Source organism: Gallinula chloropus (assembly GCF_964237585.1).
Source record: "Gallinula chloropus genome assembly, chromosome: 4".
NCBI classification, from domain to species: Eukaryota; Metazoa; Chordata; class Aves; order Gruiformes; family Rallidae; genus Gallinula; species Gallinula chloropus.
The window spans coordinates 44697871-44716901 of record NC_140088.1 but is presented as its reverse complement, the minus strand read 5'-3'; the positions used below and the strand labels follow the sequence as shown (position 1 = coordinate 44716901).

Genomic DNA, 19031 nt, shown 5'->3' with positions numbered 1-19031 from the left:
TAAATAAAACGCTGGGGGTGGGAACGGCAGAGATGCTGAGGCTTCACACTCTCGTGACACTGATAGATTCTCATTTTAAACTGTCATGGGATTTAATTGCTTGCTGAGCCACTGCGCTGCACTTTCAGACACATCCTGCCACATCCTCTTAATGAGCTTAGTGGCCGCGTACACTCAGCAGTAGTTCTGTTTGCCATGAATTAGGTGGCTTTTTCAGACCACCTCTATGATTTTAAAGAGGTAGCGGTTATTAAGGTAATATCCTTGGATTTATTCCTCTTAAACAGCACTTTATGGACTCTATTAATATATAGTTTCCTCTGGCACTTTTTAGGTTCTCAAAAACCCGTGCCCAGGAACAAAAAAACACAAGGACCTATGTGCAAAGTCGGTGTTTGTCTAAGAGGGTTTTTGGAAGCTGGATTGCTTTGGTTTGCATAGTAGCTGTCTCTGGCGTGATAGATCATGCTGGAACTCACCCAATAAGTATCTCTGTTCCCAATTAGAACTGGAAATGGAGCTGCTTACGAGTGCACAGAGATGATGGCTTGGGTGGCAGCTGCTACTGTGGAGATGGAAATGATCCATTGTAAAACAAATACATTGGGCTGTATAGAAAAAGGGATGGTTGTTTTTAATTTATGTTTCAAAGAGACGCTGAAAAGTTGCTTAGCTCCCAACGCCTTGTAAACCAAATGCTGCATGTTAAAGGACAGGGATTTGCAGCTCTTTTGGTGAATCGAAACTTGAAAAAAGCCCACCATTTTGTAGGGCTTTTGGAGGCAGCAGTTCAATGGAAAACAGATACAGGAATGATGCTGGCGTGGGTGCTTGTTCAGATTCTCCCACTGCGGTCCAAGGACCTTCATAAAATAGCGAGGTTGCTGCGCTGAGCTGGTAAAGCAGAAATAACCACGTTCATTTAATCACTAGGAAAGGGGTTCTGCCAAGTTAAGAAACATCAATTTTAATTATATGCACGCATATTTAGCTTCTAATATATGCACAATATTTAGCTGTGCACCAACAATGCCCTGGTTTATTAAAGCAGGAAGAGTTCTTTAAATAACGTTTCCTTTTTCATTGATGGTTGCTGTTGATTTGACACTTCCATTGCTGAAGTAAGTTCTCGCTGTTTCCTGGCCCCTCCCACACTAACCAGGTGCTGTTGGGTTTGCAACACTGGCTTTAAAATTTGATATAAAAGAGTAAGCTTTTAGTTATAGTGCCTTTACCAGCAGTTATTACTTGTAATAGAGATCACGCTCTCTGAAACGGCAATGTGTGAAAGAAGAGATTGTGATACTAGCTAGGACTTAGAGTAGAAAGAATTCAGAACAATTACTAGCTACCAAATGTTAATACCTATATTTTAAAAGGATTTGGAAGTGATTCAAGGATTTAAAGACCCATAAATTCTACATGAATGTTGGAGAAATTGATTGAAACGGTAATTAGGTATAAGCAGTAAAGCACCTGGGAAATGGTGATGTAGGAAGTCCTGACTACTTCTCTGTCTCATTTTTCTTTTCCTAACAAGGAAAAGCAAATCTCACTACTTCCTTAAAACTGTTTACATGATATGTGAAGGACTAATAGATAGAGGGGTCGAGAATTCACTTAGACTTTTTGAAGACCTTTGGTATGTGTTAGGCCTCCAAAGAGAAACCAAGCATTGTCTTTGTTCAAGATGTATAGAATCAAAGATGAAACAAAGAATAAACTGAAATGAAGAACTTTCACTGCAGAAAAAGTCTAATGGCTGGTGAAGCAAGGTCTGGGGTTTGGTTCAGTCTTGTGTAGTGAACAAGCTGGAGAGAAGGAGTACCTTGGAAACCTCCAAGATTTGTGTGTGGTATGAAGTTACTTAAGAGCTGCTGCGCTCAGGGAGGTCTGTGCCCCGCTTCCTGGCAATGTCTGAATGTGCTTGGTGGGCAGGTGGTGGGATGGACATGTAGATTTGTCACCTGTGTGGTCAAAACCTTCCTTACTGAAGTTCTTGTCCCTATTACAAGGTTGCTAATTGTGCTCAGTGTCCAGCTTGGACATGCTGGGCTACTGCCTGAGGGGTAATATAGAGAATATTGTAATTGGAGAATGTAGCTTCACTGAAAAAATATCAGGTGCAGTGGTGGGAAGATTATTGAAAGAAGTTCAAAGAGGTCTGACAAGGCAAAGTCACAGAATTTCAGAATCACTAGGTTGGAAAAGACCATTATGATCATTGAGTCCAACCATTCCTGTCCTAAATCATATCCCTAAGTACCTCATCTGCCAATCTTTTAAACACATCTGGGGGTCGGTCACTCAACCCCCTCCCTGGGCAGCCTGTTCCAGGCCCTGGCAACTCTTTCAGGGAAGAACTTTCTCCTAACATCTAACCTGACCCTGCCCTGGGACAGCTTCATGCCATTTCCCCTTGTCCTGTCTCCTGGCTAAAGAGACCATCACCCACCTCTCTACACCCTCCTGTCAGGTAATTAATTGTAGGTGGTGATACGGTGGAAGGGACCCCACCTTGATTCCGGACAGCAGTCCCCATGGTCTAGGGAAGGCCTGGATGTGAAAGCTACATTTCATGCATTGAGTTGGCTTCTCAGTTTTCTTTAATGTACAAGAGAAAAATAGACTCTTTGAACTCTTATGGGAAAATCCTGAGGAATTAAATTGGAAAGAGTGATTTGGAAATGTATTTTACTGTCTTCATTACTGTCTCCTGTACTGACTAGTCATCTTCCAGGAAAGATCAGATTAATGTCCAGGATTTAATTCATTACTAAGAGGTAGCCTCTGGACCTTTGTAGGTTTTAAAACTGTAAATTTTACATTCTGGGCAAGACAGCACCTGCCATTTCCCACTTTCTAGAGCTACTTCGGAGTGAAAATGGACTCCTGGAAGCTACCAGCAGAGGGGAAAATGAAGGAGTTGAATAGCGTTGAGCTTAGTGGGCAGATGGGAGGCAGCTGCCCTGTGTTTCTTTTTGCTGGATTTCCTCCTCGCTTAACTTCTCGCTGATTCGATCTCCCCATCAGTAAACTGGGAAGAAAAGTATGACCTCACACCGCCTTGTCAGTGTGATGTTAAATCTAATAATTAAAAAATGCTCTGAGAGTCCTGGATGAAAAGTCTCCTGGAGTGCTGCTGGTGGGAAGCAGCAATGCCACACAAAACAAGCCTGTCTATTAAAGACAGCTGCTGGTTTTTGACCTTAAAACCTACCTTTCCCTCTGACTTAATATTCAGTACGGCTGGACAAACAAGAAATGGTTTTGCTTTCATATATGTTCTACCTGTCCCTCACCCCTTCCTTGCTTATTCCCTTTTGAATGTGTTTGTTTGCTGAGCGTCCTGGTATCCAGAGAAAGGCATAGCATGTCACAGTGAAGACATCTTGGTTTCCGATGCCCTTGAGCTTGCTTGAAGTTTCTTCTCCTGCTGAATGTATGATGACCCCCTGGGTCTTGCAGTCCCACAAGGTTCTAAATAAGGAGCAGATGCCCTTTTGCACCTAAGTGTAGGACTTTGAAACCAAGTCAAGCCCACAGCCAGAGATGATTATGGATGTTCCTTACTGGCTTTAGATACAAGTGCCTGGATTTGCACATAAATCAAGTCTAAAATCCATTCTTTCTATTGAAATGTCTGGATTTAGCATCCAGAGGGAGGTGCTAGGCATTCATACAGGGAAATTCAATCTGTATGAATCTCTGTTGACTTCTCAGCCTTTTTTTATAGCTTAAGTAAGGGAGAAGATGGGGAAGGTGGCATAATGTGGTGGGTGTGCAGAGCTTAATGCTGAAAACAGAGGCCTGATTGAATAGACCTCCTTGTGATGAGAAGGGGGATCAATTCACAGTTGACCCCATCCCATTGTGTGGGTTGTTCTGGGAGTTTCCTTTGAAAATCCCAGTGGTTTGGGTTTTCTGCATGGTTTATACTCAGCCTTTCCCTCCATGAATAGAATAGCTTTTGCTGGAATTTTTGCTGGATTTTCTGTGGTTATTGGCTGAGCAATGCTCTCTCACTTCAGAAGACTTGAGCAAGCATGTTGGGGAAGCACTGATCAGGGACCTTGACTCATTTGCTGGCTTAGAGTTTTTCATATATAGAACAAACGTATTCCTGGGACACAATTGCCCCCAAGAAACAGATTATACTTTACTGTCCAAGGTGGAAGTGTTCATTCATTATTGGGATTGCAGGAGTGATTTGGGGCTTTATAAACACACAGATTTCTTCCCTGCAGAGTTTACAACTCACAGTGATAGAAAGGCAGGGAGCTTCAGGCAGTGGGGAACACAACATAGTCCTAACAGATGAGAAGTGGACAGAGTTATGAAATAAGGACACCAGATGGTGATTTGTGAGCGTTGATCCTGTACATTATTACTTTATAAATCTATTGGCCTAGAGGAATGAATCTGTTTTAGAAGGGAGGGAATACTTGAGAAATCTACATCTTGGCATGGCCAGGTAGAGAGACATTTGGGATGTCTCCCTGCTGTAAGGATGCTCTGAATGAACACCTGTGTGAGTGAGGTGGAGGCCAGGATCTATATGGAAAACAGAATTTTTCCCCTTTTAACATCTTGCTGAAATCAACAGCCTGTCTGTCACGCTGCCTCACAATCTAGTGGCAGCATTCGGAAGGGGAATAAGGCTCTGTTCCTTTACTCATGCCACATGTTGCATCAAGCTTCCTCGAAGAACCCGTGGCTCTTCCTGTGGTGACCAGGGCTCGCCCTGTTTTACGGGCTCGATCCTGCACTCACAGCTGGGCTGGCTGGTGTTTCTTCTTCGGTGTAGGCCCATTTAAAACAAAGGGAAGATTTTAACCTAGTCAATATTCCCTGAAAATTCAAGATGCTTCCCTTCGATTTTTCAGTTTGAGTTCTCAGTGTTGGCCATACACACACACTTTCTGCTTCCCCACATATGGAACAGGCCCTGGTATAAACCATGCCAGTTGCTAAATAGACATAAACTCTGCTGCTTCAGGAAATCAGATCTTTGTATTTTTTATTTTGGTATCCTAGAAAGCCCTGGGTTTGTTCTTTATTTAAAGCATAGAGAGTTTACATAAGGGAAAATGATTTTTTTTCCCCATGTATTTCCTCCTGATACAATATGCCCAGCCTTTTTTTTCAGTAAGCAAACACAGCTATTGAAAAAAGCAATACCAGGCTTTCAGTATAATAGAAATGAATCCTATATGGAGATGCTTAGTGGTTAAAAGAAGAGCATGTAGAACTCTTTCTTGAAGAAGGAAACAAGCTTGAAAGTCTGTCAGTCTTCTACTTGTCATCTCTGTCCTCCCTCTTGTTAGCTGTCTGGGGGGAGACACATAAGTCGGTGTGTTTTGTTTTTCAGAAGTTGATCTGCCTCTGAAAAAAGATGGGTTCACCTCAGAAAGTACAACTCTGGAAGCCTTGCTGCGTGGAGAGGGAATAGAGAAGAAAACGGACACTAAAGAGGAAGACACTATACAAGAAATCCAGGTAAAGGAGAGCCCGGAGCCCTGACAGCAGGGCTGGATTTTACAACTTGTCTCTAAGCCTAGCAACTCTTGTCCTGTGGCAGAACAGTGCATCTGTTGATAGTTGTGTCATTCTACTGTCAAAATGTTATCAAACCATTGTGCTACACTGTGATGCTCAAAATGAACTCAGGATCTCACATGCTTCTCCTGTCACAAGAATCCTGGTCGTTTGGCAGTGTTCTGGGTGACTCCCCGTGTTGGAATTTGTTTTGCAGCACTTTAAGATGATTACATATAAAACTGACAGGCAGAGATGAGTCCCCATCATAAACTGAATTTTTGTGCCTCATATTTAACAGGAATTTGGACACGGATTTGATTTTTGGATTCATAGCTGCTGACTTCAGACACAAACATGTTGTTGCCTTGCCTGTTTTGTGGGGATTTTTTTACATGGAGAAGCCTTCAGGAAGTATATAAGCAAAATAAATAACTAAAAATATTCCAATCTTAATTATCTCAGTTATTATTAGTGATGCAGATAGGAGAAATATTGCCTCTTCACATGTTTTATGATTTGAAAGTTAATACTTAAGATTCCATTTCATCCTTTAACAATTAAAAGTAGAAATGCATTTGTGGGTCTGTCACAGAAGGAATTCAGCTAATATGAAGGTTCTTATATAAAGGGATGTCACACGATAAAGACATCTGTAATTGCTTGGAAAGTGGACCTTTCCCAGGGAAGCAGCAACACCTCTTTGGTGATGCTAAAACACCATTGTTCCCTGAGTCTATTAGTGATTTTTATCAAGAGCCATGAGCGATGTGTCAAACATGGTAGCTTTGCCTGGGATACAGCCTGTTGGATCTATACCTAAAACTAGTAAAAATTTTGAGTGGGCAGCCCCATGCCAAATGAAACGGAAGAGTGTGGGCATCAAATCTCTATCACTTGGAGCTCAGTCCTACTGGTCAATTTGCTAGAAATTTCACACTTGAGGGCAGCAATATTATGTCTCCCATTCCCAGTTACACAGGTAAAGGAGCACTGTCCAAGAGGAAGGGTCTCACGCTCATGGAGTGGGGAAAAGCTCAGGTCCTCTCTGAGCTTCCTTCCTCAGTAGCGTATGTGGGCCTATTAAGCTGTGAGCCCTAAAGCTCTGTTGATACCTGCTTCCAAGGTCGCAGGAAGTCATGGTGCAGCATCCTTATGAGATCATCAAGTGCCTTTGGATGTTGCTGTGTGTGTGATCTGAGCTCCCAAATTATCCCCAGCAGCAGTCTGAGGAAAGAGACTTCAGAGGACGGTGGAACTGACTCAAGTCTGGGCATCACAGACCAGGGAAGGGGGTGCAAAAATACATGCCAAAAAATCAGCTAAACTGCTGCACCTGCAACCTGTCATCTGGATGCAGGTTACATCCTGAGAGATTCAAATGGCACTTATCTGGATTCAACCTATACAGTGATTGCTGAAGCCTTTATGAGCAGCCAGCTTTCAGCGCGTGCTTAGGCACCTGGCAGCACCCCCGTTACCCCTATGATAAATAGGAGAATGCAGATCTCCCTTTTGTTCCTTTGCATGCTCTTCTGGGCCCTGACTTGGAAAAGGGGTGTCAAGAGGGAGCAGGGAGGGGTGGGACATAGTTGTGCTTCCCACCTTCGTACCAGCCACTTGCCAGCCTCTCAGGGTATCTGTCAGGAGAAGAGGACTTGGGGCTTAGCTGCACCGAAGTACACTCCAGGGGGAAGCTGTTTTAGGAGGATGGTATAGGAAAAAACCCACGTTCCTTTGCTAAAAGAGTCGGGGTTGCCCCTGCTTAGTACAGGCTGTCACTGGGACCTGAGATACGGCTGGTATTTAACAGGGCTGAGGATTTTGCCCTGCAGTAAAATGGTATTGAATATGGGTCTCCATCGTTTGCTGGAGAAGGCTTAGAATAGCCCTTTGTCCATGCATCAGGAAGGTTATGCCCCTTCTATCAAGAAGTCAAGTCATTACCCTGGCAGTGTCGCCAAATTCACACTTGGTTACTTTTTATCTCTTCCTTAAATCAATGCTGCAATTTTAAACTGAGAAAGTGGTTTGTGATGTTTCTCTTAACTGCTCTTGTGTAGTATGATTGTTGTAAACTAACTCCTGCCCTCCCACAGACAGTATGGTTGCAGACTTCCCACTTTTCTGGAGATACCTTAAATACAAATTCATAGCAGTAAAGTTGCGTGTTTTCTTACAGCTCACTAGTCGGCTCATGTACAACGTTTTCCGAGTGCTCCAGTTTTCTAAGAGCAAATGATGTTGTTCTAACAGCAAATGACAGAATCACAAGGTTGGAAAAGACCTCTTAAGAGCATCGAGTCCAACCTTTCCTGTCCTATGCTAAACCATATCCCCAAGTACCTCATCTACACATATGTTAAACACACCCAGGGATGGTGACTCAACCCCTCCCTGGGCAGCCTGTTCCAGGCCCTGACAACTCTTTCAGGGAAGAACATTTTCCTAACATCTAATCTGACCCTGCCCTGGGGCAGATTTGTGCCATTTCCCCTTGTCCCATCTCCTGTCCCCTGGCTGAAGAGATCATCGCCCACCTCTCTACACCCTCCTGTCAGGTAGTTGTAGGTGGTGATAAGGTCTCCCCTCAGCATCCTCTTCTCCAGGCTAAACAGCCCCAGCTCCCTCAGCTGCTCCTCAGAGGATTTGCCCTCCAGCCCCTTCCCCAGCCTGGCTGCCCTTCTCTGGACTCACTCGAGGACCTCAATGTCCTTCTTATGGTGAGGAGCCCAGAACTGGACGCAGCACTCGAGGTGCCACCTCACCAATGCCGAGTACAGGGGCACAATCACCTCCCCAGACCTACTGGTCACACTCTTTCTGATACAAGCCAGGATGCCATTGGCTTTCCTGGCCACCTGGGCACACTGCTGGCTCATATTCAGCTTCCAGTCAGCCAATATCCCCAGGTCCTTCTCTGCCTGACTGCTCTCCAGCCAGTCTCCCCCAAGCCTGTAGTGCTGCATGGGGTTGTTGTGTCCCATGTGCAGCACTCTACACTTGGCCTTGTTAAATGATGTTGACTTTTCAAAGTCAAATGAGGAATGCAATTGCATGAGTTTTGAAGAAACATTTTGTGTACGTAGAACTAGCACTTGCTTAACTTTTCCACCCTCTAGTATTTAGTACTAGTATTTAGTACTCTAGTTATGTGAAATGATAGCCTCCTGAGATTAAAAAAATGTGAGGAGCAAAAATCAGATGAAGACTCCATCCTCTGCCATGTTCTAAAAGTTGCTTCTACTTCTTGAAAGGGACACTGATCAGTATTAGTCTTAAAAACCAAGCTGAAAAATTAAGAGTAAATATTTATAGTTGGTCTTCCAGATAGAGGCTTTTTTTAAAAGTGAAATTTCTGTTGTATTTTTTCCCCCAAATCCAGAGTTGAGTGCTTATGTAGGAAGGGGAAAAAGCAACTGTGATTTGCTCCTGTTCTCCCTCTGCTGGCACTCAAATTGCTGCTAAGGAGAAAATATAGGGAAGGGACAAATACGGTGAAAGACTGAAAAACCTCCACATCAGTTCCAAGTCACTGATTTGAATTTGCATAAGTGTCTGCATGTCATAATTGAAGTGGATTGGTGTCATGGCAAAAATGAGTTAGCGATTCCAGATTAGTCCCTTATGAAATGGCTCCGAACCATGAATGACTGGTGTGGTTGGGGTCCATTTCTCTCTTTCTGGAAGACATGCCAAGGGTTGAGGGGATTTTGTTGATTTCATTTCATTGGTGTTGGGATGGCTTATTTTGCCTTTCTCTGTGCCGATGCCCAACGTCTGACTTGTGCATATTTTCAGGTTGGCCATCCTGAGTTTGATTCTATGGAGTTTAGATTTCAAAAGACCAAGATAAAAGGATTGAAATTCCCTGGCCTGGGCATCTCACAGTTATGTGATGATGAATTACCATTCCTATTAAGTAATTATTTGAAGAAACTGTTGCTGCTGTTCCTATTAACTTCAGTGAGACCTGTACTTCCTCAGCATTCTCATGCAGCAAGACCCCTGCTTCCAGACTCCAGAGCTGGACTTGTAGCGTGAGCCCTGAAAGACGTTACTTTCTAGATCCACTAAATGTGCTGGAATATATAGGGGAATTTTCTCTCTCTCTTTGCTAAACAAGGAAAATTCTGTGCTGCCAAGAAGAAAAAACACTGACGAATGTTGCCTTAAAGTGCATTCTCAACATTAGAGGAAAACAAAACAATTTAAAGTGCAAGAAACCAAGCGAAGAGAGTCACACAAACAGCTTCCCAGCCAGGGACTGCAGTTGTGCATACTCATACTCATCTGGTCTTGGGATATCGGCACTCAGTGATACCGCTGTTGTTCCTTAGGAACCTTTTTTTGTTGTTGTTGTAGTTGACTGATATCAGTGGTATTTTTTAATAAGAACTCCCTGGAGAACTGAGGGTGGAAGGGAAAGCAAATTTTGCTTTAACAGAAAGAAGTAGGGGCTTTGGGTTCTGATTTGGCATTATACCATTAATCAACTGTAATTTAATAACCTGCAGTCTCTGTGGTAAAGAGCAGCAGTTGGTTCTATGTGTCATTTTCTTTTCTTCTAACCATTCCGTTTGTTGTTCAACCACAGAGGGTTTTAGAAAATGATGAAAATGCAGATGAAGTGAACGAGGAAGAGGATTTGGAAGAAGATATTCCAAAACGAAAGAACAGGCCTAGAGGACGGGTAGGTGGAGACTTTACTGGAATGGAAAGGAAGGAAACAAAGCTCTACTTTCTGGTGTGCATTTGTCACATATGCAAAATGTGTATCTATGGATGTATGATAGTGATAATGCTGTAGGTAATTTTCAGTCATGCGGTCACAGATTTTTTTTAGGTTTTTTTTTTTCCCGCTAGTTTGTTTTTGTGAATTATCAAGAAAAAAAGAGTATTTTAAGAGTAAAAATTCAGGGTAAATTTATTTTTATGGTGTTGTATTTACAATTGCAATGTAAAGTGTAACAATTATGATGACATCCTGCTATTGCAAGGCTCTCGCTTTAAAACAGTTACTAATTACTGAAAAGCAACAAAGTCAGTAATGATAGCCAAAAAAAGAGAAAAATTAATAAAAGTAACTGGAACTGTATTAATATGTTTACCGCTTTCTCCAAGGTAGCATGTTGTGGCTGACACTGGCCCTCTTGAGCCCGTGGCAAATCTTCCATTTGCTTAAAATGAGCAATATTTTATCCTAAGACGTCTTTTCATGATCTCTGCAGGGCACCAGTTAAGTAATGAGACCAATATTTTAAAACCTGGAATCAACATTTTCAACTGGGGCCCCGTAAGATAGGCATCTAAATGAATGTGAGCACAGTTCTCAGAAGCTTCAAGCATTTTCATCTCTCTTTGGCTCCAGCAGATGCTGCAGGGGCACAGGAGCTATGCAAGTACCTTTGGATGTGTTTGCAGGAGTCAAGCAAGAAGGGCCACGTTTTAGGCTGAACAAGCAGGATATAAGAACTTTTAAATGAGAGAGACGTGAAACCACATTGAATACTTGCAATGTACTTATGCATCAGACCCCCTCTTTTGGTTTCTTCTGTTGTTGTGTTGTTTCAGTTTTCTGCTCCTCTTTATTTTGGAGCTTAAGTCCTTTAATATAAAGATCAAAAGCACTTTAATAGTTGGATAAGTATATATTTCACCTTCCTTATTCTCAAAATCACCTGAACCAGTTTCTTTCTTTCTTTCTTTCTTAGCCAAAGACCCCCACCTGGAAAAAAATTTTCCAGAAAAATGTAAGTTTCAGAAATTTGTATGAACCAGTAACCAAAACCAGGAGTTAGTATCGATACGTGCACACAAGCTTGACTGGAGCGATCAGCTAATATTCCAGGCTAACAACTCTTTTCTAATAAGCTGCTGTCACGTAAACTGTGCATGCTGGTTAGGGTGAGTGAAAGAGGGAACAGCTGAAAGAAGTACACTGCTCAAGAGAAGGGAACTTGATGTATTCATATATCCCAGGCCTACACAAGCTGAGTCCTGAAGTTGCTGTTATGGGCAAGGTTTTACTCCCCTGTTCAGGAATTCTTCAGACTAACCCCGTTGCTTTTTCTCTGCTACTCTAGAGAAAGGAATTGAAGGGTACTTTATGTCCTGTTCATTTTGAAGCATAAATTTACGCCTTGTTTTCTGCCCTAGAGTCATTCCCCAACTAAGTACAGGAGCAGCAGGATCTCTTGCCTGGTTTCTTGCAACTAATTCCTGCCCTCCTAGTGCCCTGCCTTCATTCAGTGCAAAAAAGGGAAGTCTGAAGAGTGCCAGATACTTTGAGCAATATTCATTTTTTATTAGATGGCATCAATAACCAAAGCAAAATGTGGTATAAATTAGGATTTCAAAATTAGGGCCAGATTCCCTAGCTGTTGAAAACTGGTAAGCCTGGCTTGCAGCCTGAATTGCATCTGGTCACGAGTGTTTTGCCACTCTTCAAGCAGCCCGTTTCTGACATGAGCCTGAGCCAGTGCAGGGAATTGGGACCAAGGATTTGGAGTTAGGGGACATGAAACCTGGGCAGCACTTTGTTTCTGGGAAGGAGTTGGTCACGGTATTTTTAGAGGGCAGAAGAGGGGAAGGACATGCATAGGAAACTAGATCCTGAGGAGCGTGGCCTTTGGGGATTCAGAGAACGAATGAGAAGGGCTGACAGCATTGATGCAGGATTAATGCGACAGAATTACTGTGCTGGACTTTCCAAATTGCACATGACCCTTCCTTTCCCTACAGCATGGTTTTATTTTTAATCCTGGACTCTCCATCTGTCCCTCTGGCTACTTTCTCTGGCTGCTTCAGGGCTGCTTCAAGGCTGCTGTGCCATGGCTTCCAGGCCTCACACGTCAAGTCTCATAGTCTTTGCTGCATCCCATGAGGAGAATGAAGGCAGTCATGGGTGACTGCTTTCAACAGACTGGAGTGCTGACAGCAGGCATGGGACATGCAGTTTCCCGCCTCTGGGCCAGCTACTTGGTTTACTACCTCCTCAAGGCTAGCCCTGAAATTGTGGGAGCGTTGGGAAAGGCACCAGAGGCCCAAGAGATGGGTTTACAGAAGGAACTTTTTTAGCATCTTTGCTGGACAGGGAGAAGATGGTAGGAGCTGGGAAGGATAGTTTGCTGGGAGATAGGAGAAGAATGCAGCTGTACCTGTACAGATTGTCTGCTTGTCAGCTGAATATCCCATGGGACAATTTCAAAGGCACTAAAGATATTTAGGAACCCAAGTCCCATTGAAAGTCATTGACTTGAGAAATCTCCCCCTGTGTGTTCAGTGCATGAAAAAGTGTATCTGACGTGTGGTCATGAGACAACCTTGTGTTTCTGTGGAGAACAGTTTGAAGGGAAACAGCTGGCTGTAAGACTAGCGAAACTCTGAGCAACAGACCTTAAATTACCGTCCTATTCTGAAAGGTGCCTATGTAAAAATAGTACCTTCTTGCTCAATCTATCTGTTCTCAGAGTGTAAGCAGAGTCAGTCCTACCGACTGGTGACAAAAGTAATACTTCACAGAATTTTCACAGCCTGGAAAAGCCAATGGAGCTGGTAGGATAGGGAAATTGGATCCTAAGCCGGGTACCAGCAGAAATATTTACTAAGGGCCAATCACTTCTTTCTGTGAAGACTCTCTGATGAGTTGAGGGTTGATAGGAGCTGCCATGGACCAAAATTCAGCTTGCAGTACATTTCGCAGTAGTGAGGGAAGAAAGGAACTAGCCTGGGATTGATTTCATAGCTCAGAGGGGGTTTACAGAGCTGGCAGTCAGAGAGAAAATATTGCAGACTAGTAAGATGTTTGTATGCGATATGGTCAGCAAAGTAGCTTCCACCAAACAGTTGTTGCTGTGGCCTCTTCCAGGGTGAAACTGCTTTTCAGTTCACTCTTTCAAATCTCACTCTGCACAATTGTGCTGATCTGCACAGAGGTCTTTGCAGAAGGCAGAGCTGTACTTGTCATACCTAGTAGTTTTTACCCCATCTGGACAGCTGCTGATCCATGTCTTTCCTACAGGAACGTGTTGAAAGTTAGACCTGAGAAATGCTGGGGAAATAATGTAGGAAGTATTTTTATAAATCCCTATTTTGACAAACTGTGGCCGGCGGGTGTAAAACTGTTCCTTGTTCCTTCTCTTTAGATATCTGATGGAACACAGCACAAATAGTGCTAGTTCAGTCCCAATTCCACAGAAGAGGGACAGAACTTGTATGACCCATTTCTGTCTGGGCCTCTAATGTTCTCTGAATTTCTGCATCTTCTCCAGCTTTACTTGGCAAAGCTCTGTCCCTTTACTTTCACGTGCAAAAGCTTGCAAGGTTGGAGTCAGGTGGCCTTGTCTAGGGTGAGACTCTTATCAACAGTTTGATAAGAGGAGCAGAAGAAACAAATTTGTTGCTTTTAGCTAGGAATAGAATAACTGGCAGAATTAATAAAGGGCTATGTAGTAATCCACCTGCAGATCACTTCCTCAGATAAAGAACAAGTCTAAAATTATTGTCATCTACAGACTGTACATTAGTGAACATGAAAGAATCGAAGGCCTTGGCCCAGTTCCCAGTTCCACATTACAGCCTCCACCATTGGACAGATATCAACTGTCCCCTTGTTGGCATCTCAGCTGAGAAGGCTGAGGACCGAGTAACTTTGATGCTGAATTCCACTCTGTCCACTCAGGACAGAGCAGTCTGTGCCATGGAGAAGCAGAGCTTTTCAGTTTCCAGGGCTGCTAACCCGGTATATTGTAGGAACACAGAACTGTGGAGAGAGCTTTCTGGGTAATTCCCATTCTCTTTTATTGCAGGTAGCCGTATTACCTAATTTTTTCCACTAAGTGACCAAAGCTCCATTTTATGATAGCCATGGTATCTTTGTCCCAGAAGGCCGCTTCAAAACACTGCTTTTCAGCTTGAAAACAAAACAAACCAGACAAACCTCCCTTTGAAAATACTAAAGGAAAGAATTTTACCTCTGTTTTATTTGGGGCCTGTTTTCTGGCTGATTTAATGGTTATATTTATTCTCTGACACCTGTTCATCTATTCATCCATTCATATTCAGTTAAGCAAGGTATTTGAACATCTTCAGAAATGAATGTGTGATGATACTCAACTGAATATGTGCTGGCAGTAACCTACTGCTATGGATGAACAGCCTGGGTTGTCTGTGGAGGGGATCTCCACTGCATTGCAAGGTCCATTAACATAGTACATACCTTAGGAGATGAAGTGTCAAGCCCACCCTTGACAAACCTGTATGGAAGCTGAGGATTTGTTTAGCTTGTATCACACATTTTTCATAGGAGGGTGAGGGGCACAAGGAGACCCGAGTGGTGATGGAATAATGTTAACATTCCTCCTGTCCTTGCAGGCTCGGGGATCTGGAGGTGGCAGGAGACGGAATGATGCTGCCTCTCAGGATGATCATGACAAACCCTATGTTTGTGACAGTAAGTAGCACCTCGACAGCTGATTCTGCTTCCAGCCTGGTTCTACAAGCTCAGTGCACTCAGGGCTTCATCTTTTCCCTTCCAGCAAAATATTCTGCTGCTCTCTGACCTGCATGTTTACCACCTGCTGCTGCTGCTCTTGGTGTTTTTGCATGAAGGAAATAAAATTAAGTCCTCGGCAAGACTCCACTTCCCTTTGCCCTATAATAAATCATCTCTTATATTTTCTTTATCTTTATCCTTCTCTTTTTCTGGCTTCTCTGCCTTTTGTCTTCCTTTCCCCCATGTAAGATTCACCCTCTCTTTCTCTGTTTCAGATAGTTACAAACAAAAGCATAACTCAAAAATCTCCGACAAAGGTACTTCACCCTTGTTGTATCTCTTCATTTATTTGGTGATTCTCTTCCCTTCAGTGCTTTTAAAATTTCACTGGGCTAAACTTTGAAGATCTTATTCTCATCCCTCGCTCAGAGAGTACTCTTGTGGCATCATCAGGAGTTGAGCCCTCCTGAGAAAATGACAAAACTGGATAGCTTTGTTTTGATACATATTCCCTTTGAATATAGCCATACTGTTTGACACCTCACAGTGGGGCTGCAGGTGAACACAGACATTGCCCCAACTGAAAAATTATACCAGAACCCAATGCCCAAACTGAAGAAGGATACCAGAGTCCTAGTAAATGGAAAGAGTCCAATGTATTTTTGTTTACAGTCTAGTCCTTGCTGCTTTCCTCCTTCTTCTTCTGATACTCTTCTTTGCTTCACTATGTCATTTCTGTGAAGGGCACTTATATTACCCACGTGCTTTTGAGGTCTCCCATCTTAAGGCTTTCTGTAGAGTATACATGCAATAACAATTTGTGCTAGTGCCTTCTATCTTACAAGACAATAACCTACCAAAAGTTAATAGAAGTAGAAGAATGGCAGGAGGTCTTCATGTCTGTGATCCAAAAACTTTTGGGGATTTTTTAGGACAATTAGAATCCCTTTCTCCACTGTTTACCTGTCTTGCAATGTTGCTGACCTTAAAACACTGTTACTGTGTCAATCTATGGGGACATATTCCTCCTATGCGCAGTACATAGGAACTGTGTTCCTTATGATCAAATCATACTCTTTTATGGTGAGGCCAGGTGACCCTGCACAACACACTGATGGGCGTGTTGAATATTTTGCTTCAGCAAGGTGAATATTGTGAAGGCAATGAGTGGAAATGGAAAGACTTGCATATGAATAGGAGTGTCTGAACACCCTTTCAAGGATAAAGAGCTTTTCGGGACATGAGGAGTCAGGAGATTTCCATTATGGTTAAATAGCTGTCCTTCTGTGTTGTAAGGACTGAATTGTGTCTTCTATGACTTCTCTGGGAGTCCCGTACGTATCTTGCTGAAATCCACAGCTTTCCTCTGGTGGTATACGCAGAACTGTCTTTATCTCTTTTCTGGAACATCCTTCTAAATCCAAGGACACTTGTCAGTGGTAGCTGTTTGGAACATAATGGCCCTTCATTGTCTTATCTTGCTTTGCTTTGGGATCTTTCAGAGAACTTAGAACATGCATAGTAGTGATTTGCACAGAGCAGATGGAACATCTAAGATATCAAAGCAGGCAGCAGCAATCTGGGCTGAAGTCAAGGCTCTGGTACGTTGTTGTACCGATGGAATTTTGCCTTGGCTTGCATTTTGGAGCATAAATTTGCTCCTTGGTTTTGGAAGTATAAACTTTCCTATTTCACTTGGCTGATACCTTTCATTTTTAGGAAACTTAGAGGTGAGTCATAAGGAGTCTTGGAATCCAGAGTTTTCGCAGTGACTTCTCCTTTTCCATTGTAGATAGCTGAGAAAAGGGTTATGTGGTAGCAGAACTCTTTTACCTGACTCTAGAACAGGAGGAAAGAACTGGCCTGATTGTAATGCCATCATCCTGAAGCAATATCCTGCTCACGTTAACTTTCTGTAGAAATATTGCATACAATTCATTGTGAGTAACTGGCCTAAGTTGAGGCCTCTTTTCTGCTTGGGTGGATTTCTTGAATCCATTTTTTTTCCTTTGAAATTATTTACTAAACATTTTTGTAGATAAATCTCAGTCTAATGGTGGTAGGTTAGATATTGGTTTGCAGTACTCCACATGCAGATATTTTGGGCAGATAGTTTTGTTTTATGTGGAAACATGCAGGTCAAAAATAGTGAATCTGTTTCCTGTTTGGGCAAACGCAATTCCCACAATCACATTATTGGTATAAATAATTCCCTTAATGGGCTGACACTTTACTTTTTCTGTATATTATTTAATTTACCTCCCAGGTTGCTTATTCTGCAAGTGTTCTGAGTTTGCAAAATGACCACAAAGAAGAAAGCATATGAATATCTAAACCAAATTAATTTTCTCATTTAACTGCATGGGGACAAAAAATGATTTGGGGTGAAGAACTACTCTACTGCTTTGTTGCAGTCACATGTTCGTATTTATGGGAAACAAGGATATATCACTGGATTTTGTCAGTAATGAAGAGGTTATTGGAAAAAAACCTGGTCAGTAAGATGGTCCAAGGGCTGTACTCAGCTGACACTGCCCCTTGTATCAGAAGCAATGTTAATTTTGAAAAGGTCTGCTTTTTTTTTTGGAGATGCATAATGATATGCCAACATCAAACCTGGTCCCAATATTCAAAGTATTAAAACTGAAAATAGGGAATTTCTATATGGAGGAAGATACTGGAATGTCAAAATATTTTCTCATCGGTAGCTGGTTGCTTGTTTTGTGGAATTAAATATTCTGAAATACTTCTGTTGATTTTATCGAGCAGGTACTGTATCAGAAGTTCAGAACAAGATGTTTGGCTGTGCAGACCGTTGATAAAAACTGCTAATGCAATCATGAAATGTGTTGCTTCATCCAATCAGCAAGTGCCAAACTAGTTGGTCAGATTTTTCTATCCAACCAGTTGCATTGGATAGTGTTGTGCCTTCAACTCCTTTGGGATAAATGCTTGGATAATCCATGTATCAGGGCAACCTTGTGTAAGATGGGTGTAGGCTGGAAATAGTATTCTTTAAGTAGTGAAGCTCATGTGATATATTTTATTATTATTCCCATATTTTCACCAGTTCTCTGCATATTCACAGAATCACAGAATCATAGGGGTTGGAAGGGACCTCCAGAGATCATCAGGTCCACCCCCCCTGCCAAAGCAGCTCCCTAGAACAGGTCACGCAGGGAGGCATCCAGACGGGTCTTGAATCTCTCCAGAGAAGGAGACTCCACACCCCTCTGGGCAGCCTGCCCCAAGGCTCTGTCACCCTCACTGTGATTTGATTCCTTCACTTTCTATTCTACCCTCAAAATGAATGACAAAAACAGATGCAAGCATTGGGCCCAGAACGGACTCTTTCAGCTGCCTGAAGATGCAGAAAGGCACCTTGTGAAGCTTTAAAAAAAATAGTTCCTGATTCTCACTGATTTCAGCTGGAGGTAGGCTCCTAAACTGAATCACAGAATCACTAGGTTGAAAAAGACCTTTAAGACCATCAAGTCCAACCATTCCCATCCTATGCTAAACCATATCCCTAAGTACCTCATCTACTCATCTGTTAAACACATCCAACGCTGGTGACAACCCACTCCCTGAGCAGCCTGTTCCAGGCCCTGACAACTCTTTCAGGGAAGAACTTTCTCCTAACATCTAATCTGACCCTGCCCTGGCACAGCTTCGTGCCATTTCCGCTTGTCCTGTCTCCTGTCACCTGGCTGAAGAGACCATCGCCCACCTCTCTACACCCTCCTGTCAGGTAGTTGTAGGTGGTGATAAGGTCCCCCCTCAGCCTCCTCTTCTCCAGGCTAAACAGCCCCCAGCTCCCTCAGCTGTTCCTCATAGGATTTTCCCTCCTGCCCCTTCCCCAGCCTGGTTGCCCTTCTCTGGACTCGCTCCAGGACCTCAATGTGCTCCTTATGGTGAGGAGCCCAGAACTGGACACAGCACTTGAGGTGCGGCCTCCCCAATGCTGAGTACAGGGGCACAATCACCTCCCCAGACC

General features: G+C 43.0%; 1 protein-coding gene across 3 annotated transcripts in view; it reads left to right on the top strand.

Moving 5' to 3' along the window:
- DPF3 (double PHD fingers 3) overlaps positions 1-19031 on the top strand; it is a gene marked incomplete at both ends in the record, with an annotated part of 172852 nt that overhangs the window by 105090 nt on the left and 48731 nt on the right. For 2 of the 3 annotated variants that reach the window (XM_084263873.1, XM_084263874.1), the window contains 3 exons: positions 5372-5499; positions 10136-10231; positions 14914-14992. In XM_084263873.1, coding sequence (XP_084119999.1) covers positions 5372-5499; positions 10136-10231; positions 14914-14992 — 303 coding nt within the window. Of the gene's footprint in view, positions 1-5371; positions 5500-10135; positions 10232-11252; positions 11292-14913; positions 14993-19031 lie in introns of all 3 variants that reach the window. The other variant, XM_084263872.1, reaches the window with a different exon arrangement.